Source organism: Pyricularia oryzae, chromosome 2, assembly GCF_000002495.2.
Source record: "Pyricularia oryzae 70-15 chromosome 2, whole genome shotgun sequence".
NCBI classification, from domain to species: domain Eukaryota; kingdom Fungi; phylum Ascomycota; class Sordariomycetes; order Magnaporthales; family Pyriculariaceae; genus Pyricularia; species Pyricularia oryzae.
Window position 1 is genome coordinate 7584028 of NC_017850.1, and position 21799 is coordinate 7605826.

Below are 21799 nucleotides of genomic sequence, written 5' to 3' on the forward strand. Positions count from 1 at the left end.
TGCCGCTTTTCGCGGGCGGTGTGGAGAAACTGGCCGTGGCCTGACAACGACCGGCCGGTCGGGCCGCCAGACCGCGCCCAACGCCGCAAATTCTTCCAGACAAGCCTCGGGCAACCGACAAGCTTTCAGGCGTTTTCGATAGCCACCAACTACTTCAGCGCCCGCCCCAGAGCGGCCCGCCAGCGCCCCGCGCGCCACGAACGCACTTTACGCCTAGGGACACCGATCGTAAACGACTCGAACTCTGACGAGGAATAGACTTACTGCCTTTTCACCCACACTTCACGGCACAAGCCGTCAGACGAACCCTCCGTGCACCTTAGGCACGGGGTCGCGTCAGTGAACTAACCCCCTAAGCAGGACCGGGCCCGAACCCGGTCAGGCACGATCCGCCTCTGCCCTCCTTGTTTTCCCCCTGTGTAAATAAAGAAGATAGAACGCGCGCCGAGATACCCCTCGGGAGGTTGCTAACGGCCGGCTAACAAGCCGGGCCGAGCCCGGCGTTAACTAATACTACTACTACTACTACTCCCTCGATGGTAGTCCTAGAATGGTGATGCTAGAAGCGACGCACGGGAGCCGAGACACCCAACGACCCGCCGTCCATCTTGAAAAACCAATACTCGTGCTAAGAATTACTGTGCCAATCATTAAAATTGATCCTTCTTGTCCGTCCCCTCGTCCAAAGATCTTTTCCTATCCGCATCTCTGTCTATGGGCTCGCCTTGGCATCTTGTCCAGCCCATTTTCCCCAAACCTGATCTTCGTGGTTTTCTTTATAATGCTTTATATAAGCTGGCCCGGAAGGCTCCACCTTGTTGCACCACTCGCAACCGTGCGTCTTTGGGGCATGTGTTTCCACCTTTTGCGTCGGGACCGGAGGGGGGTTGGGGGGAGAAGGTGTTGCCAACTTTCCCCAGACCTCTTCTCGGTGGTTTTGGTGATAGTGTTCCAGATATGCTGGCCCGGAAGGCTTGACAACGCCGCAGAATTCGCAAGAGTGAGACACTAGGCGGTTGGACTTCGTCTCCGAGTTCGGTAGTTGTGGGACGGGAGGGGGGTTAGGGGGAGAAGGGGGAGTGGGAATTGCCAGAGCAACACTGGCAAACAAGAGAGCGATTTGGATGAATTTGTAAGTGTGCATTTTGGCGAACGGTAAAATGTAGAAGATGGGGCTTTGAACTGGCGTCTGGGTAATCGACCTTATCGACAGATTTGAGGGTTATGTAGAGAAATAGGAGATGGGCAGGTTAGCTCGGCTGTAGGAGATGATATAGAAAGGCTGAGATTGACAAGCGGAGCAGTATTTGAAATGGATGTTTAAATATGGCGATGCTATAGCGACTGTGTAAATTTTGAGCAAGTATACTGATTATAAATCATGTAATTCCACCTGACCTATGCTGATCATTTTTCCTCGGACTTTATTTTTAGAAATATAACCAACATCCCGAATAGTTCTTTTTATTTTTTATATTTCTTTTTGATATGGAATGTTTAGACGGCCACTCGGAATAAACAGAGGGTGGTCTTCCTGATTAAACGTGCAGGGGTTTTGCTTGCACACGTCAACGTCTAAATAGAATAAGCTATGTCGTATGCTTCAAAATAGCCGCTCGGTAACGCCGCGTATGCATTGTTAATCGATTAAGCAAGAGCTTTGCTAGCAAACTACGTAATTTCAGAATACGTGAAAACAGATCTAATAACCCCATGCAATTTTATAAACAAGGATGAACAAGATGTAGTCACGCAACATAACACCGTTGGTTTAGCGATTTCATCACTCCTACCAAGAGGCTGCGTGGGTCCATGCTTCCCCAAAAACTAAGGCGCCTGCATTGCACATGTCGGGCTTTGCCAGCAATCCCAACCCAAATGTATTAGTGGCTGGTATTCCAAAACAAATTTCACTTCGTTTAGCGGACAGAGATCATATGGTGCGTTGGCTGGTTTTGTTTGTGTTCAGTACATCATTTGCACTCATCAGCATCAAGTCTGACAGGTACGCAGGGCGTGCACATTTGGGGTATGCTGTGAATGTTGGTTTCCGGCCGCAAAAGCAAGTGTAGGGGAGACCCCGAGTTGATGGAACTCAAGTCTCCGCAAGATGAGGGACCTACCTCGATGTAGCCGACGTACAAGTCAGGTAGGTAGTCTAGATATATTATATTCCAACTGGTCGTCCTCATCAGCGGATGCAATAAGACCCATCTATCGTCATAAGCTTATAATTGACGCCCTTCCTCTGTAGAAATGAGACACAACTCTGAGCTGAGATATTTCTGAGATAATCGTAGACTGAAATATTTGAAGGTTGAATAAACACTATTCATACACTCGCTCTATGAATCGAGGGTTGTGTAGGTAAGAGGGAAAAAAGGACACAAAACAGAACACATCTAGTTACAGTATTCCAAAGTTCATGAATCAGTTCCCGTCCTTCAGCAGTCTGGGAAAGGCCAGAGAGGTGCCCGTGCTGGCTGCCTTGATGAGGTATTCAGCCAGCATGGAGTCCAATCCCTTCTCTGCCGCCTTCTCAACCCACTTTGCCAATGGCATCGTCTTGACAGGCAACTTGGCACCCCCCTCAGACATATCCTTGACCATGGACAACGGATAAACAATGTCCCCAGCCTCGTAGATAAACTTGACGCCGCCGGCGGCCACAACGTTTGCGGCAACGACGGCCTGGACGATGTCGGCAGCGACGTTCTCGACCGACACAAAGTCAAAGTTGCCCTTCCAGGAATCAGACTCGGGCACGGCCTCGAGCTGCTCAATGTACTTGAACATGTTGCCCATGAGGTCGAGGCTATTGGTGCCCTCGCCCGTGATGCTGCTCGGCCGGTGGATAACGACGGGCAGACCCCAGGCCCGCGCCGCCTTTTCCAAGAGGACCTCGGACGCCCACTTGGCGGCCGCGTAGCCGCCGCTCATGCCTCTGGGGTCGGCGGGCGGGGCCCAGGCCGCCATGCTGGCCTCGCCAAACTCGTCCAGCCCCGTCAGCTGCGTGATGCTGGCGCTCGAGACAAAGTGGAAGGGGATGCGGCGCGGGGCGGCGAGGCGGGCCAGCTCCCGCGTGCTGCCGACGTTGGTCGCGCGCAGGGTGGCGTAGGTCTTGAGGAACGACACGTCGGCGCCGTTGTGGATGATGACGTCGGCCTGGGCGAACAGCAACTCGGCCACGGCCTCGCCGAGGCCCAGGTGGGGAGCGTTGAGGTCGCCGGCGTGGATGCTGACGCGCGGGTCCGAGAAGGGGGCCGCCGACGAGGGAGGAGCGCCGCCGCGCACGGCCAGGCAGTGGATGCGCTTGACGCTGGGCTGGCGCAGCAAAAAGGCCATGAGCTGGCGGCCCAGGAACCCCGTCGCGCCCGTGAGCAGGACCACCCTGGGCGGCACCGAGACCTTGTTCCCTGCCCCGCCGGGGATGATGTGTGGCGGCAGCGTCGGGATCGAGGTTTCTTGTTCCCAGTCGATCAGGGCGGTGCTGCCGGATGCGTCATCCGAGAGCACCAAGTCGGTCATGGCCGCGACCGTGCTTGACTCGAACATTGCGTGCAGGGGTGGCGCGCGGCCGTGCTCCCTTGCGATCAGGCTCTGCAGGTTCACAAGGAGGAGCGAGGTCCCGCCGACGTGGAAAAAGTCAGACTGCGGCGTGATGGAGTATTGCGAAACGACGTCGCGCGGGATGACCTGCTTCCAGAGCTTCCACATCCGAGCCTGATCGGAGCCGAGTTCGGCACCCTGCTGCGACTGCTTGGCAATCTGGCCCGCGTCCGAGATGGGCAGCTGCTGCAGAGCGCGGCGGTCAAGTTTGTGGGAGGCGGTTTGGGGCAAGGCGCGGATGGGCACGAGCAGGGACGGCTTCATGTGCCGGGGCAGCCTGAGGCGGGGAATGAGCTGGGCGAGGAAGTCTTGCTGGCTGTCCTCGGGAGTCTGATCGGCATCCAGCACGACGTGGCCGACGAGGTACTGCGGTTCCGACTCGTCGGCACCACCTCGGCGGACGGACACGGCGGCGTCGATGATCTTGCCGGCGCCGGCTTGCAAGATGGCCGATTCAATGTTCTTCAGGTCGATGCGCATGCCCCGGAGCTTGACCTGAGTGTCGCCGTCGATGCGACCTTCGATGATCAGACCGCCGTCGGGACTGAGGCGTCCGAGGTCGCCCGTTCGGAACTTGGTCTTCCAGCCCTTGGCCACGAACTCGGCAGGCGCCGTCTTGTCGGCCACGAATGCCTTTGCCGTGAGTTCATCGTTTTTGAAGTAGCCCAGGCCGACGCCGGCACCACCGATACAAACCTCGCCGAAGACGCCGACCGGGACCGGGTTGAGCTCCAGATCGACAATGGAAATGGAATAGTTTGGCCAGGTCAGCAGTGGCAGGTCGGGGTTGCTGTTCGGCTCATGATAAGGCACTATGCGGGTGTTGGCGTTGATGGTGGCCTCGGTGGGCCCGTAGCCGTTGAAAAGGACGAGGTCGGGCTTGCCGAGCGAGCGGAAAACCTCGAGGAGGCTCTGAGTCATGTTCTCGCCACCACTCAAGGCCACCCTCCACTTGGAAGTCTTGAGGTGCTGGGCGTTGACGCCAATCAGCGACTTGTATTCCGTGGGTGACGCCTGCACGATGCTGACGTTCTCGGCCACGATGAGCTGGCTCAGGCCCAACGCGTCGCCGCGCAGGTGGGACGGGACCACGACGAGGGTGCCGCCGTTGGAGAGCGACGTAAGCATCTGCGCCAATGCCATGTCGAAGCTAAAGGACGATTGCTGCAGCATGATGTCGACGCCCTCCTTGAAGCCGAACTGCCGCGTCGCCGCCATGATGTTGTACGTCAGGGAGGCGTGGCTTAGTGTGATGCCCTTGGGGACGCCGGTCGAACCGCTCGTGTAAAAGACGGCAGCCGCCGAGGGCGCCTTTGCGTGTATGGCAACCTTTGGTGATGCTTCCAGCGTTTTGGAGCTTTGCACCATCGAAACGTCGATCTGGACGGCGTTGGTTGCCAAGCTGTCGAACAAGGGCTTGGTGGTGGCGTCCACTAGGATGCATGCAGGCTGACATTCGTCCACGACGGCCTTGAGGCGATCGGTTGAGTTGAGGCGTGGATCCAAAGGCGTATAAATGGCACCGGCCTTCCAAACGGCAAGAATGGAACAAATAAAGTCCATGGTGGAAGCCTGCATCACGCCCACGATTCCAGTACCGACCTTTGCGTCAATCAGCTTTGCCGCAATGTCATTGATTCGGGCAATCATCTGAGAGTACGTGAGGCCACCGTTTTGGCCGTTGCGCAAGGCAAACTTTGTCGCATACTTGACAGACATGTTTTCGATGCGGTGGATCAGGGTCTCTGGCCAGCTCGAATCTTCAAGAGTGGGGCCGCAGCCCAACGTCAAAGCCTTGTCCACCGCAACGGGGTCGTATATGGCCGGACGGTTCAAGCTGGTGGCGGGGTTCTTGGCAAAGGAGTCGACGAGCCGGAAGTAGCTGTCGAGCAGCAGATTCGCCATGTCGACGTTGTACAGATCCTTTTGGACACTCAAAGTCACCAGAGCGTCGCCGCCGGGGTTTTCGACAATGTCCAGGCTGATGTCGTAACCAATCTGCCCGCCAGAGATGAGCTCGCCCGCGCCGGTGCAGCCGCAGAACGACCGCTCCTCGGAAACACCGCGTCGGTAGTTGACAAACGTCTGGAACAGAGGCGTCTGTGACGACGAGCGCGGCACGCTGAGCTCGTTGAGCAGGACGTCAAAGGGGACCTTGGAATTGGCAAACGCCTCCTGCGACACCTTCTTCATGTCGGCCAGGGTCTCACCGAATGTTTGCCCGAGTGCGCTCCGCACGCGGAGGGGCAAGAGGTTGAGATAGAGGCCCACGGCACCCATGACCTTGTCTTCCTTTCTGTTGGCGTCGGCGATCCCGATGCAAAAGTCGTCGGCGCCGCTGAAGCGGGCGATCAAGGTCTTGAAGACCGAGAGGTAGAAGTGGAAGGGGGTGGCCTTGAATTTACGGCCAACGGTGTGGATTGCCTGGGACTGCTCGGCGTTGATCCTGCGGCTCACCGAGTGCGTCGTGTAGCTGAGGTTGACGGGCCTCGTCCTTCGCTTCGAGACGGACAAGAGAGGTGTCGGCTCGGGGAGGCTGGTGAATTTGCTCTGCCAATACTGCAGCTCGGATCTCCACGCCCCAGACTTGTACTCGCCGGCTTCCCTGATGGTAAAGTCGGGGAACTGCATCACCGAACGATCCAGAGGTGTGCGGTTGTAGGCCTTTTCAATGTCGCTAAAGAGCACCTCGAAGCTGACTCCGTCCATGTTGATGTGATGGTAGCCGAGAACGAGGACGTGCTTGGTCGGCGATTTCGTGAGAAGCATGATTCGCATGGTCTGGCCCGCCTCGAGGTTATAGCGTGTGTTTTGGACCTCGGTGTAGGCCTTGACAACCTCGCTCTCGTCGTCGGCAATCTTGCGCTGCTCGAGTGCAAAGGCGGGCGAGCTCCAAATCTTTTGCACCGGGGCATCGTTCTCCGACACGAACGAGGTGCGGAGGGCCTCGTGGTGGTTGAGGACCTTGTCGACGGCCTTGCCGAAATCGTTGGTCCTCAACGGGCCGCTGATGCGCATCAACGACGTGATGTTGAAGGCCAGCGGGTCGGGGTTGTACGACCCCAGGAACCAGAAGCGCGACTGGCCAAAGGAGACGGGGACGGTCCGTATGAGCTTCCTCGAGTCGTTGAGCGACGCCATCGATGCAGAAGTCGTGGGAGAGACGGGCGTGTCCGCCGTCACTGGTGAGGCAACGGAGCGGGACCGCCCTGGGGATGCTGTTGCCGACGATGGAGAGGTCGGAGAAGCGGGGCCAGATGGCTTGAGGGAAGCCACCGGTTGATGGGGCGGCGGCACCTTGACCGAAACGTCGGGCTTGGGCTTCGTCACTGGCGGTGCCACTGGCGGCGCTTCTTGTGCTGCGGCGTCGGCTCCATCTGAGCCGTCGAGCTTCGGAGTCATGGACGCGGGAATCAGGCCCTGCACAAATTCAAGCAGCAGCCGGGCAGTGCTGCCGTTCAGAATCTTCAAGACGGGAACATCGACGGAAAGCTCTGCCAAGAACCATGATCGCAGGTCGACGGCGACCAGTGAATCCATGCCAAGCGTCTCCAGATCCACCTCTAGGAGGTTGCTGTCTGGGTCGGCCTGGAGCGACGAGACCAGCTTTGCCGTGAATGCGTCTGGATTTGCGTGGAACATGTCAGTAAAAACCAGCTCGGAGAAAAAGGATGAGCAGATGAGCAACAATACCTTTGAGAATGTCGAGCACTTCCTCAGAGCTCTTGGCCTCTTGAAGAAGGCTCTTTACCGGAGTACCCTGCCTCGCCACGCTCAAGGAAGTCTGCATGGCGTTGCCACTTTGCAGAACCAAGTGTTGGAAAATTGGATTGCTGAACCACGTGATATCCGGCTTGTCGTCATTGAACTGCAGACGGAGACCAGTCACCGAGGTGACCGAGTCCGGCGCGTCGGGTGGGCTCGCGAGGACCGCCTCGCCAAACATGGTGAGGAAGTCCTGCTCGGCCAGCCACGTGTTGCCGACCGAGAAGAGGTACTTTTGGTGCTCGTAGCTCAGAATGGTCGTCACGGAGCCGTTGCCCATGATGCAGCCGATCTCCACCGAGGAGCCGGCAACGCCTCGCTTCCGGCGCTGGGCCGCAAGCGAGTTCATAAACATGTTGGCTCCGGCGTAGATGCTCTGTCCGGGGTTTCCAGATGTGGCGGTGACAGAGGACAGGAAGACGAAAAAGTCCAGAGGCGTCGAGTAGAATATCTCGTCGAGGTAGATGCTACCGCGGACCTTGGGCCCGAGGATGCTTTCGATGGTCTCCATGGTTGTCTCGGCAAACATGGTATCTCGGAGAACCATGGCACCTTGGACGACGCCGGCAATCGGAGGCAGGGTGGCAGAAATGGTACGGTAGGCTGAGTTGACTGCTGCACGGTCGGTCACGTCGCTATTGGGGCAAGGGTAAAACGAAAGTGGTTGTACGGTTTAGTAGACTGGAGTTTAGACATGACATCGCGAATAACAAAAGCAAAACTTACTTGGAAAATATCTTGACCGTAGCACCACAAGATTCCACGCCTTGAAGCCACTCCTTATCAATCTTTGGATTGCGGCTCGTCATGACGACATATCTGGCACCTCGGTTCACCATCCAACGGCAGAGCGAGAGGGCAAGGCCTCCGGTGAGACCAACTAACCAATAAGTCTTGTCCTGTCTGAATCTCACCATGGAGTCGGCAGGTTGCACCAGCACACCGACCTCTGCTTCGGCGGTCCAGTCCGTGATAAGCAAAAGGGCATCATCGCCAACTCTGGGGGCGCTCGTCTTCCCGTTCCCGGCCGCGGCGGTGAGCTCGGTGGGAGTGACGACGGCGGCCGAGAAGAAGGACAAGTCTCGCCCCGCGGCCTCGACGTTGGCCCAGCAGGCAGGCAAGACGTCGCCGACCGCAGGGCCCAGGCCGCCGGTGGAGGTGGACCTGGTGACCTGGCATGCGGTCGCCGTCAGTGTGTCGCGCGTCTCCACGCGGCACTGCGCCGGGATGTAGCTGTTGATGACGGCCGCGGCCTCGCTGCCGTTGTTGGTCGAGAGGTCGAGGAAGCAGGTGGCGTTGGACGGCAGTTTCGACTCGATGGATCGGCGAGACTCCAAGGGGTGGATACGGACGTTCGTCTTGTTGGTACCGTCCGCCTCCGAGTGCGAGGTGGCGGTGGTGGTGCTGAGCAGGGTGAGTCGCACCCCCTTTGCGGCGCAGCGAGCCGAGAGGGCCTGCGAGAGGGGCGTTTCCGCGTCGAGCACCACGAGGGAGTCGCCCGCGGAAAGCCCCGCCACCACCGTCGACGCCATGATCTGCGTGTACAGATCAGCCAGTGCGTGCCTGCCGTGATCCAGGTTGCCAAGGTACGACGTCGTCCACTGCCGGTCTACGTGCACAATCGACCTGTTGGAGTCTGCCAGGGCAAACATGGCTTCGCCCGAAGAGAGGTTGGTGCCCAGGACGAGGAAGAGGTAGTCTGAGGACTCCAGCCTCAGCGACCGTTGACTGGCGTAATGGACTCTCAACGACACCGTGTCCTGGGCCCCGTGCTTGGTGGAGGACGACGACAGAGACTCCTTGAGAACAAAGTCCTTTCCGCTAGTAGTAGGGACCAAAGAAACCGGAACCTCGCGGGGATTGACATTCTTGGTCAATTGCCGCCTGCGCGAGTTGTATCGACCATTGCGGTCTTTGCTCAGTTTCATTCGAGGAACGAGAAGGTTCTTTCCGTCGAACCTCAGCTCCGGCTCCTGGTACCACGTCAGGTGATCCAGCTTGCCTTGCTGCTCCAAGGTGCCCAGGATTTCAAACTCGAGGAACCTGTCGGCCAGCCTCTGAACGGTGGCATCTTTGGCGTCTTCAAAGTCTAGGAATCCAAGGCGCAGGTGTCGCATCTCGAGCGCGACGGTCCTCGCCACACCGGCGGCCATGTTGGAGTACGGGTTCGCCCCCGAGGCTCCGCAGGTGATCCAATAAACGCTCCTGGACTGCTGAAACACGAACTTGAAGCCCTCGAGCGTCTGGGCCGTCATGTCTTTGAACAGGGGCTCGTCGAGCTCCACGAGGGACAGCACGCTTCCCATGACCGGGAGGCTGTGCGACGACACCTCCTCCAAAGTGGGTATCCATGCGACGCTCTGGTAGCGTGGCTTGAGCAGCTGCTCCAAGCCCTCTGCCAACGGCTTGACGCCTCCGACTATGGTCAACCTCTCGGGATCGATGGTGAAATCTCCAAAGTCGGCACTGGTCGGCTGCCTGAGGAGTTGCACGCGGTGGTCGACGGCCTGTGTCATAATCACCGAGAGTGGGCCCAGGGTGTGGTGCGGCGTGACGATGTCTGCACCGGAGAAACCATTCCGTTTCATGACCCGATCCCACCATTCGACGTCGACACACGGGGAATGGACACGTCCGTCTTCGCCTCCAAGCCACCAGCCCGGTAGTGGTCCAAAGATGAACCCGAACCTCAGGGGGTCGTTGGTGGTGATTTCCAAGAGTACGAGATGACCACCGGGCTTGACGAGGCGACGGAGGCGGCCCATGGTGGCGTCCAGGTCGGCCGTGGCGTGCACCACCAAGTTGGCAATGACCAGGTCGAACGAGTTCTCCTCGTAGCCCTGGTCGACAATGTCCTTTTCGATATCCAGCGTCTTGAACAACATCTTGCTCTCGTGCGCCTTGAACACCTGACGAGCGTCGGCAAAAAAGCCGCTCGAGATGTCCGTGTACGTGTACGAGGCAAAGGCGTCCTGGAGCCTCCTGAGCATCACCTTTGTCGCACCGCCGGTTCCCGCACCGACCTCGAGTATGTTCATGTGGGGGTAGCGGTGCGTGATGTGACCCACCATGCGGGCGAGGTCCTCGGTGTACGGCGACATGCCGAGGGCGTCCGAGTAGAACCGGTTGAGCATGTTCTTCTTGACCATGGGCTCCAGCGCGTTCATCTCCCCCCTAAAGACGGAGCAGAGATTCTCCCCGACCGCGTGCATCAGCTCGAGGTCGATGCTGTCGGGGTATTTCGCAATGATCTTTAGGATGTCTTGCCGAGTGTCGTGGTCCCACTTGCGGCTGATGTGAGGAAGCGTGCCCGCCTCGACGCGACCGCACATGTGATCCACCCACTCGAGGAAGCGAACTTGGTGGGGAGCCAGGCCGGAGCGGTCCTTGCCAATCTCGCGATCCACGTGGCGCATGTAAAAGTAGGCCACGCGCTCCATGGACGAGTACAGGTCGGCGACGTAGGCGCGCTTCTCGCCGCGCACCTCCATGTCGGCCCCCTCGGGCGATGCCGTCTTCCACTCCATCTCGGAAAAGATTTGCAGGTCGGTGGCGGCCGACGGTGGGGACAGCGGCTTTGTGTGGAGGCCTTGGAGCTGAATCAGCGCGAACCTCTTGTCCTCGGAGAAGACGTCGACATCGCCGCCCACGTCGCCTCCGACCCCGCCCAAGACGTCATCGCCTTCGAAAGCAGTGCAGGAGAGGAACGGGAGCTGACAGCCGGGTCTCGCCGCCTCGCTGAGCATGCCATAGTTGAATCGGATGCAGTCGATGCCGGTGGGGAGGGAGATTCCCTGGAGGCGGGTGTCGCCAGGGTAGCAGTAGGCCAGCAGGACGGTCTGTACCATGGCGTCCAGGGCTGCGGGGTGGAGGACCATCTGGTCAAAGTGCTTCGTCTTTTCGGGGATCGCCACGAGACCAGTGGCAGCCCCCATCCGGCGTTGCAGCTGCGAAAGCGCCCTGAAGGGACCCTCGTAGCCGTAGCCGAGTTTGTCAATGGCCTCGTAGAAGCGCTCCTCGTCAATGTCCTTCATCTGCGTGCCTGGGTGGAAACTCCTGGGCAGCGCATCCTCCGAGGGCTCACCGAGAAGCACCACCAGGTCTCCAGATGCATTCTCCACCAGCTTGGTGCTGCCGCCCTGCTGGCTGCAGAATGAAAAGTGGGCGGTGATGCGGTCCGTCTGGGTGTTTATGAAGGTCAACGAAAAGAGCGTCTCGACCCCGGTGTTTGCCTCGATGACGAGAGCGTTGCCGATGACCATGTCTCGTATCTCCACCGTTTGCACCCCGCTGCTATCAAACAACTGCTTGACCGCCTCGAGCGTGGTTGCGATGTAGCCCGTCCCCGGGAAGACAGTCTGACCCTGTGCCGAATGCTGCAACAGCCATGGTAGCTCTCCCGGATGTAGACTGTTGCGCCACCGCACCTCGCCCGCAGTATCATCGGGGAGTCTGGTGCCGAGCAGCTCGTTCGGCGGTGTGCTTCTGTGCAGCACGACCTTGGACAGGCGAGACTGAAAATAGTGTTCGACATCGTGATCCCACGTGTAGGACGGGAGCCCCTTGACCAAGCGTTGGTCACAGCCGCCAGTTGCAAATCTTTCATAGGCGGCCAGGTCGACGGCCGAACTGCCAAAGGTCGACCAGACCCCACCCAAAAACTCTGCAAAGGCTTCGTTGCTGTCGGTGCCCCTGCTCAGGCATCCAAAATACGGCAGCCTTTCGCCGAGGCAGGCCTGGATGGTCTGGCTGGCTGGTCCCTTGAGCGCCGGGTGCGGGCCGACCTCGATGACGGAGTCAAACTTGTCATCGCCGCCCAGGGCATGGGAGAGCGCCTGGGAAAACATGACGGGCTTGGCCAGATTCTCAATCCAGTATCTGTCCTGGACTCGGCAGTCCAGATTGGTCATGTCATCAACGTAGACGCTCGAGATCCAGCGGCACGCCGTCGCATCGCCCGGCACCTGCGCTTGGATGCCGCACTTTTGCAGAGACGCGACGTACGGCTCGCTGCACGGCAGCATGTGGTGCGAGTGGTATCCCTTGTCGACCTGAAGCTGCTTGTTGAACTTCTCCTCGGCGTCCAGGATCTTCTTGACCTCTTGCACGGCATCAAGGTCGCCCGAGAGCGTCACGAGCTCGGCCGAGTTGCTTGCGGCGACGCACAAGCGGCCCTTGAAGTCGTCGAGCTCGCACAGCTCCTCGGCGTCCTCGAAATTCGTGCCGACCGCAATCATGCCGCCCGGCTGGCCGTTTGACCCTTTTGCCAACTGCGAGTGGACGCCTCGAAAGTACGCGGCGCGCACGGCATCCCTGGCAGACAGGTAGCCGGCCGTGTACGCAGCCGCCATCTCGCCCGAGGAATGGCCCACGACGCACGAAAATTCGATGCCGGCGGCGCGCAGGAGCTGCACCATCATGACTTGGACGGCAGTGCAGACGGTCTGTGAGATGTTGGCCTGGTAGACGCGCGAAGTCTCGGGGGGCGCCAGCAGCTCCTCCAGCATGGACCAAGATGGTCGGTCCTCTTCGGGCAGGGTTTTGAGGCTCTGTTCCAGGTCTTCAAAAATAGCCCTCGCTGCAGGAGATGCATTGATAACATCGACGCCCATCCGTGCCCACTGCGCTCCTTGACCCGTAAAGACGCCCAGGTAGCGGGGACGTCGCTCCAGAGACTGGACTGCTGCTGTCTTGCCGCTAGGACTGGCTTCCTCACTGCGTGCCTTGAGCTTGGTCTTGAGGGTGTCGAGATCGGGTGCAGAGATTGCGGCTCGCTTGTCGAAAACGGAGCGATGCTGACTGAGGGTATAGGCGACGGACCGCAGGTCAACCGTGGGATTAAGACTCAGGTAATCGCTATAGGCAGATAGCATGCTTGCTAGTGCCTTATCCGAGCTGGCCGAAAAGACAAAAGGGGAAAAGACGGGGCCAGCGGCAGCCGTGGGAGTGACCATCGCAACCTCGGCCGCCGGCGTGTAGCTCTCCAAGATGACGTGCGCGTTGGCGCCGCCAAACCCGAAGCTGTTGACGCTGGCACGGAGCGGCTGGCCGGGCGCGGGCTCGGGCCAGTCCATCAGCCGCGTCGGGATTTCGAGGTTTCCATAAAACGGCTGGACGGCGGGGTTCACGCGCTCCAGGTGCAGGTTCGGCGGGATGCTCTTGGCCTTCATGGCGAGCGAGGCCTTGATCAGGCCGGCGAGTCCGGCCGTGCCTTCTGTGTGCCCAATCACAGTCTTGACCGACCCGACGTAGAGTTTTGGGTCGTGGGATGTTCTACGAAAGCCGCTCTCGGGACCAAAAAATGCCGTGCTGATGGCTTCCGCCTCGACGGGATCTCCCGCCGGGGTGCCGGTGCCGTGCGCCTCGAAATACTGCGGCCTGTCTGAGCTTTTGCTGAGGTCCAGGCCCGCGCGCTTATACGTCTCCTGGATGAGTTTGCATTGAGCGAGTGGACTGGGCATTGTAATGCCTTTTGTGTTTGTTCACAATCAAGAAAATTAGCCAACCCCATCTTTTACGTCAAAACTCAAACACCAACAAATGGGGTCATTTGTACCTTTAGTCCGACCATCCTGATTACAACCAGTCTCTCGAATAATGCACTCGATATGGTCACCGTTAGCCAAGGCGACGCTGAGCGGCTTCAGCACAATGGAGGCAAAGCCCTCGCCACGAGCATATCCGTCCGCCGACGCATCCCACATGCGCGAGCGGCCGTTTGGAGAAAGCATCTGGAGCTTGCTCTCGGCAATATACTGGGCCGGCCCCAGCAGCAGGTTGGCGCCGCAGACGATGGCAACCGGGGTCTCGCCGAGGCGGAGGCTCTGCACCGCCTGGTGGACGGCCACCAAGCTGGAAGAGCATGCGGTATCGACCGTGACCGAGGGGCCGTGCAGGTCAAAAAAGTACGAGATCCGGTTCGACAAGATGCTCCTCGCCGTCCCGGGCGCAAAGTATGTCGGAAACGCATCTATATCCTGCGACAAAAGCTCCGAGTAGTCCACTCCCATATTGCCGACGAAAACTCCGGCCTGCGACCCTTTGAGGTCGCTAATGGTGATTCCAGCCGCTTCCAGGCTTTCGTATACCGTTTCCAACAGAAACCGTTGCTGGGGGTCCATGGCCATGGCTTCCTGGGGCCTGATTCCGAAAAATTTGGCATCGAAATGCTTAAAGTTTTCTTCCAGAAAATACGAGTGGCGAACATTGCTGGTTCCGTGGTGTTTATGATCCGGATGAAAGTATTTGTCAACGTCGAATCGGTCAGGTCTAATTTCACTGACGATATCTTTGGGGTCTTTCAAAAGCTCCCAGAGCTTGGACGGTGTCGTTGAGCCACCGGGAAACTTGCAGCCACTGCCGATGATGGCAATAGGCTCAGTGGCAGTATTCCACATCTCGTCACGCATGGTTGGTGATTTATTTGTTTGGCCGGCTTAGGCTAATGGCTGGTGCCTTGTGGTGAAAGCGGAAGTTTGATGTTTTCTGTTCAAACGTCAAGGTGCAGAAATAAGATAAGGCACTGCCATGTATTGAAGGAGTGGAAACCCGAGAAACCCGTGACGATGTTGAAATGTACTCTTGGAATGTTTCTCGACGAGATTGGTGGCTTGGTTTCCCTGAACAAACACAATCAGATGGCGTCCTCTAGAGATCACATATATTTGATAAAGCGCATGCTGTGGCAAGCTAGTCAGTGTCCAAATTGCTGGGCTCTCGGGAAGACCTCGGTTTCAAGACACTACCGGCTATTCACTCACCGAAGGACCTGTCAGTCGAGTTCCAACATGGCGAAAGCGTTCCAGGAGCAGCTGATTAACAGTTTGCTACCTGACATGTCTACCTGTGAATCTATGAATCATAAAAAAAAGTCCGCTAGACACGCCCAACCGTAAAGGGCACGCCGTCGCTCTTTGCATGTTTGAGAATCTGTATCACCAGATGTGGCTGGACTCATGATGTGTGCGTATGCGGTATAACATACACATCGGGATTGGCGCTTTGACCGACTTTCTTCGGCGTGCATCCTTTGTTTATCATCATTAGGTTAGAAAACATAACCTGAATCGAGCGCCAAGCTAGAGATGCGGATTTCCGAAATTTATTCGAGTCAAACAGCCGTGTTAAGCTACCATGGTACACATTTTTCCAGATGCTAAACAGCTGCGAGACAGACATTTGTACGCTGCTAATATTTTCCTGTACAAAACGCCACTTTGAGGCTAAATGTAGTTCGAACTGCAGCAATCGACAACTTGATTCTTGGACAAGGTTTATTTTGCATGAATAGGTTCAAAATTCCGATGTTTCCAGCATTTGCACTTGATTGCGACAAAAGGTCAAGGAAAAATGAGAAATGCACGCGCCAACAGTTTTGTGAATTTAATATGTCTAACTGATTAACTTCTACTGCAGTTTATTTCATCTCGCTCCGTACAAACGCATGGATTCTGCTTTTTTGCTTTTTTCGCGTTTAAATTGCTAACGTATACCCAGTTGTTCGCAGCACTTTGACCGAAAAATGAAAGCACTGGAGTAAAGCTGTCCACTCCCGGGCCGTTTACCGATTCCTACGGGACTTGTTACCACACCTTTGAACATATCCCGAGCGGAAGGCATGTTCCCTGCAAGTTGTACGTTGAAATAAGGGAGCGGAGCAAAAGGTTCAGATCTACAAGTGGAGCTTCGGAGTCTTCGTTGCTCAAATTCGGACTCATAATACCTTTCACACAACCTTATTTTTCACGGATTTGAATCATAATCAAAATTGCCCGCCTGTCCACGACTCGCTTACAACGTACAGCGTTGCCCCTCCGGGTATAGGACCAATAACCACTTGATCCAAAAGTCCAGGTCATAAGGCGTGATGTGGATGCTCATGATCTTTTCTAATGGATTTCCGACCTGGGTCTTTGGAGGTTTCCATGAAATTGCTTTTGGTCGCAGTGACCAATTACGTCCGCTTTGCTGAACAGATCATCGGTTATAAGAGAATTCATGCATTCGTTATTTTGTATGGCCATATATAAATGAAACGCCAAGAGAACTTCTGCGTAGTATCGATCTAGTTACATTGTTACAATTTGGCTTCTTCCAAATGCTGCTTTCTGTAATGGACCCAATGCTTAGATTGCGCAAAACTACGTTGCTTGTCAATCTGGTATTCCCATCATTGTTGGCGAAAATAGCACCTCTACAGCCGCACAACAATCTTTTCTGCCGCCACCTCCCTCCTTTTCAACATCTCCAGCCCATCTAGTATTGCTTCGAGTCCCCCATCCAGGATCCGAAGCGGATGCGGTCGCAACTTGCGGTCATCTACAAGTCTCTGTACGCTCTTGTAACACTCAACGCCCCAACGTCCCATTTCGGGGTTTTCGGGCTTGCCATAGTCTCCAGGTAGTTTGATGGCCCTTCCCAGAATCATCTGCCCCATGATAAGTTCCCTCTCGATCAGTTTGCTCTTTTTGTCATGAGTATCTTGGTACGACTCCAACGCCACATATTTGCCACCGCTACGACCCATCGCCTCGTCGGCCAGAGCCATTGTTCTCAAGTCTGAAAATGGGTCAACGACGTATTTCAGGCTGTTTCGGGTCAGCTTCTTGATGTCGGCTGCACAGGTCGGGGAACGATAGTCAAAAACGGCATCAGCCCCGTAGGATTTGACGAGTTCGAAGTTTTTGGGCGAGCAGGTGGTGATAGCCCGGTGTCCCAGACTGTTTTGTTCCATCATCTTTTTTAGCGCGACATGCTCCAAGGAAATGACGGAAAATAGGGCAACTCACAGTTTTACCATCTGGATCATGGTTGTTCCAACCGAGCTAGCCCCACCCCAGATGAGGACGTCCAGAGGCTTCGTTGCGGGTTCCTCAAAAGTACCAGGAAGTTTGAGCGATTGAAACAGCGACATGCATGCTGTGGCGATACATGTACCACTCAGGCCGGCTGCCTCTTCAAACGACATCCAGTCCGGTATCTTCCAACAGAACTTGGCTGTGCCCTTGAGGTATTCAGCAAACGACCCCGAATCTTTGTCGTGGGGGTTGTTCCCCACGCAGGCTGCAAAGATGCGGTCGCCCACCTTGAGGAGGCCGTTCTTCTCAACCTCCTCTGTAAGCTGGACCACGGTTCCGGCATAGTCGCACCCGTTATATGTGCCAGCCTGCGAAAAGCGTTGGGGCATTTTGAAGTCGCACGGATTCAGGGCTACGGCCGCGGTTTTGACGAGGACTTGGCCTGGTTCAAGAACAGGCAGCGGAAGACCTGGAGTGATTTTGACTCCCCCAGCATCATCATGTTGTATGATGGCCGTGTGAGACGAGGGAATGAACGGCGCCATGGTGCAGAATGCAAGAAAACGATTGGATGAGATTTGAACCCTGCAATTAGGTTGGTAATCAAATGAGGTGCAAAAAGAAAACGGACGGAAATTTCCTCGATTGCAAATATTCGAACCATGAAATTGTTGACGAGCGGGACACTGCTTGTAGATCTGGGTTTTCCGTTAACAGAAACAGAAACAGAAACGCCGATAGCTTCGGAAACAAAAAGAAACGAAATAACACAAAGTCGAGCCATGCCGTTTTCGGCGTTACTGAGCCTGTGCCTGCTGTATTAGCCAGGGGATGAATGCGATATTAGAAACAGAAGCTCCGCTGCCGATACTTTCGGATTCCGAGCTCTTTGCCTGGGACTAGACTAGTCATGTTCGGACCCAACCACCTACTTCAAACCCGCGCTCGGTGAGGGATTAAAACCAATTATTCCAAACACCCAGCTTACAACCCCCTGAGGACCGTTGTGCCACTATATGGATCTTTTACAGCGGATCCTCACGTCGGGAGAGTGGGATTCGGTTTTATTTGGTCAGAAAAAGCTTCTTTTTTGACTATTCAGCGATGCTATTTGCAAAACTATTATAACTGCCTATTTAGGTTGGCTTCAAAATTGAAACGAGCCCTAGACTCTTGGCACGCATCATATTATCCCGGTGTGTTTCCCGGTACATATCGTCCACGCATGAGGATATTTACCGCCCTTGAATCAGCATGCTGCGATACTGTAAAGGACATATTTTTGGGGCAACGGCATTCATCATTTGAATACCAACCATGATGCCTGCCTTTGTGTTATTCGAAAGACGAGCAGCGACAAGAGGGTAGGTAATATCAGCGGCATATTTGCAGGGCACCTAAATAAGTCTGGTATAGCCCACATGAAATGAAGACGAGACATTTCAGCTGTCTGGTCAGAGCACCGGCTTCTGATATTTTGCCCGTTCAAATGCCCGGTATAAGTCGGTGAGTGGACCCATGGGGGGTTCAAAAAGGGCTTTTAGTTCGGTTTGTCTTAAATCATTGCAGGTTCCCATGACCCAGCTTAACTACTTTGCTCACACCAGTCGTATTTTGACTAGGTAGGTCTCTGCCTTGCCCATCACATGACACCACGTACATGGTAAATTTCCCGTCCATCCAAAAGCGGCGGGAAACTAGTCAGAATAGGAATCAAACCGCTGCATTTAATCACACACCCTCACGTGAGAAGGCCCATGCGCCTGCAGCCAGGGTCCTAGTACTTCCCGCCGTTTTTTTCGTCGTGGACTTCATAAATTCCATTCCGGAAGCATGGAATTTTAAACGAGTCAAGACTTATAGGACCGTTAGCCGGTCTTATGGTACAGTTACCAGGGGTGTTATAGCCAGTTTGACGGCCTTAGAACCAACTTTTGAATACCAAAAAGAAGTTCTTGTAAACGCTCAAAAAAAAGGAAAATGGAATACAAGAGATGTGGTGCTCTTTTCTCCGTTATAATAATATAAGTTATGTACTTGCCTTTATTATTCTCATTTAGCAGTAGGACTACGTTATCGAGCCAACACGATCCGTCGTTTAACGTATAAATAAAATTACAAGACCCATAGAGTAAATGCTCGCACTGAGTAACGTTACCACACCACAAACAACACTGATAACACCGATATCATTACCACCACCCATTCCTTAACCTGAGCCGTTAGGGATTCGGGCTATCCATTAGGAACGTAAATTTGAACAAAGGCCACGAGACGTATATTGGATGCAGTCAATCTGTACGTTAAATAAGGGATTGTGTAACTTCAATAACGTTGCCTTGGAAATACGTGCAATTAGCACGAATTGATACCAAGGGGGCTTGTTTCGTTGCAACAAACGGCAGACCCGGCTTGCCGGTACCGCATGGAGAGATTTTGTCGGCGAGCGAGGCCTCGGACTTGAGAATAAAGATGGAAAGGCAGCTCTCGAAACACTTTTTTTAGCATAATAACAATGTCGAGAAATATCAGAAAAATGAAAATCACCTGAATTTTCAACCTCGAAATGATTACCAGCAGCAGTTTATGTAATTTACCAAAGCTGGAAGTGAACCTTTCAAAATAAGGTTGAAAACTTCAGGTTATTCTCTAAGAAAGTTGTGTTCTGGACCTGCGAAATTACATTGGAACCACTGAATTGTTCAAAGATATATCGATCCAGAGATTTATCCCGTCACTTCGAGTACCTAACTTGGTAAAAAAGCGTCCTAAAGGCTAAAGCTGGGGCCGCTCAATTCCAAAGTGCTCATCGAGGAATTTGAATGTTTTCTGGTTGGCCAAGCGCAAGGCTCCCATTTTGGCCTGCAGCGACCCCTGTCCCGGGGTTGCGGTCAACCACAGCTGCTTGTCCCCTTTCGTGTGGTTCACCAACTCGTTGTAGATGCGCATGGTGTGGTGGTTCCCCTCCAGGTAGAGCGAGTGGGAGGCTCCCGACACCAAGACGGGACACTGGACGCGCCTCAGCTGGCCGCCGGCCAGCGAGAACTTCTTCATCTCCTTCATGATGCGTGCCGGCGACGTTTGACCAAAAAAGGTCCCCGCTATGCTCAGCTCCCACCGCATCTGGAACGACATGGCCATCATCATGCGCACCACGGCGTCCACCGCGCCATCCTTGAGCCAGCCGGCCTCCCACGCGTTGATAAACGTGGGGGATACGTGCTCCATGGCGAAATCCCAAAAGGAATACAGTGGGTCCAGGGACACGCACGCCTTGACGCGTGGGTCTGCCGCGGCGCGCAGGGCAAAGTACCCGCCCAGCGAGCAGCCAGAGAAGGCGATGCGCGAGGTGTCGAGGTCCAAGTCTGGCTGGGATCGGGCGAGCTCTTCGAGAAAGTCGATCACCGCACCCGCGACGGCCTCCCAGTCGGGGCGCATCTTGGCGTCGTGCTTTCGGAGCATGACGCCCTGCCCGGGTCCCTCAAAGGTCAAAACGGCATATCCCAGATCGGGGCCGGCGGAGGGATGCATGTAGTACAGCTCTTCCTGCAGGGCGTCGGCGCCTCCGCCGCTGATCAGGATGGGGATCTTTCCCGGGAGGCGTCTGTCCGGCGGGGGCAGGTACAGGGTGCACGGTAGCTTCAGGCCGCCCTCAAAGGGAATCTTGAGAAATTGGACGGGATGGTCGAACAGAGCGGCGGCCTTGCGGAAGATTGCTTGCACACGCTCGACGATCTCCCTCGACCTTGGATCGGGGCGGTTCGGGCCCTCCCCGGTGAGCATGTAGCCGCTGGCGCGGGTGTAATTGGAGCCGCGCAGGTATGCGTCGCGGGCCGCGGTGCGGTCGCCACTCTTGCACGCCTCCTCGGCGAGTACGAGGGCGCGCTCGGCTTGTATCGCCCAGGCCCGGCCCCAGCTGACCGGGTCGCCATCTCTGATCTGGCCGACGGCTTCTAGCACCTCGGCCACGTCGGCTCCGCCATAGACTGCGGTGCCGAGAATGCGGCACGTTTCGAAGTCGAAAAACTGGCCTTTGAAAAAGTGGTGCATGATGGATAGCGAAAAGCCAAAGATGCGGCGCGCCGAGAATGATGACGGGATGAACAGAGTATTGCCTAGGTAGATGGCTAAATGGGTATGGAGATCGTTGGGTAAACTGCCCAATGTTTCATCCGAGTACAAAGGTTATAAAGTTATATTCTTTGCGGCTTTTGGCGCACATTGGCTGAAAGGCTGAGGATGTTGACAAATGTCTAGCCAAATAATCAAAGCGCTTAGACAACACAGTTCAGCATACGTTTGCAAGTCTATGTATCATCTTGGCCTTATTATTGTACATTGTCACAGATCATGAATAGTCAACACCGCCGTCTCTGGTCTACAGCATATTGGATTGTACGGTTGTACCTTGTTGCCATTATGAGTCGGATCGCCGATGCCACAGGGTTCCACGGCGGGGCAAATGTTAGCCGATCTCCGAACTTAAGGACAACCAGGATCAACCCTTTCTTCGTAGGTTGCACGTAAGATTTGAATCTTGGCAAATTGGCTCTATTCGACCCATCTTTGCTTGGTCGATCAAGCTCCCGAGCAATGACAGTATGCTTCGGACCAAACATTCTGTATCC

General features: G+C 55.6%; 4 protein-coding genes across 4 annotated transcripts; all 4 read right to left on the bottom strand.

Moving 5' to 3' along the window:
- Window positions 1-712: 712 nt before the first annotated feature.
- MGG_15926 (uncharacterized protein) lies at window positions 713-1144 on the bottom strand (the record flags this gene model as incomplete). Its single annotated transcript, XM_003715618.1, has 1 exon — window positions 713-1144. The coding sequence occupies one exon, from the start codon at window positions 1142-1144 to the stop codon at window positions 713-715; it is 432 nt and encodes a 143-aa protein (XP_003715666.1).
- A 1286-nt stretch (window positions 1145-2430) lies between these two features.
- On the bottom strand, window positions 2431-14783 carry MGG_12447 (polyketide synthase/peptide synthetase; the record flags this gene model as incomplete). The annotated part of the gene is made up of 4 exons (XM_003715619.1): window positions 2431-7232; window positions 7303-8009; window positions 8101-13843; window positions 13931-14783. The coding sequence occupies 4 exons, from the start codon at window positions 14781-14783 to the stop codon at window positions 2431-2433; spliced, it is 12105 nt and encodes a 4034-aa protein (XP_003715667.1).
- A 1784-nt stretch (window positions 14784-16567) lies between these two features.
- Window positions 16568-17716, bottom strand: MGG_08391 (uncharacterized protein; the record flags this gene model as incomplete). The annotated part of the gene is made up of 2 exons (XM_003715620.1): window positions 16568-17093; window positions 17163-17716. The coding sequence occupies 2 exons, from the start codon at window positions 17714-17716 to the stop codon at window positions 16568-16570; spliced, it is 1080 nt and encodes a 359-aa protein (XP_003715668.1).
- Window positions 17717-19946: 2230 nt separating this feature from the next.
- MGG_08390 (dipeptidyl aminopeptidase/acylaminoacyl peptidase) lies at window positions 19947-21221 on the bottom strand (the record flags this gene model as incomplete). The annotated part of the gene is made up of 1 exon (XM_003715621.1): window positions 19947-21221. The coding sequence occupies one exon, from the start codon at window positions 21219-21221 to the stop codon at window positions 19947-19949; it is 1275 nt and encodes a 424-aa protein (XP_003715669.1).
- Window positions 21222-21799: the final 578 nt, after the last annotated feature.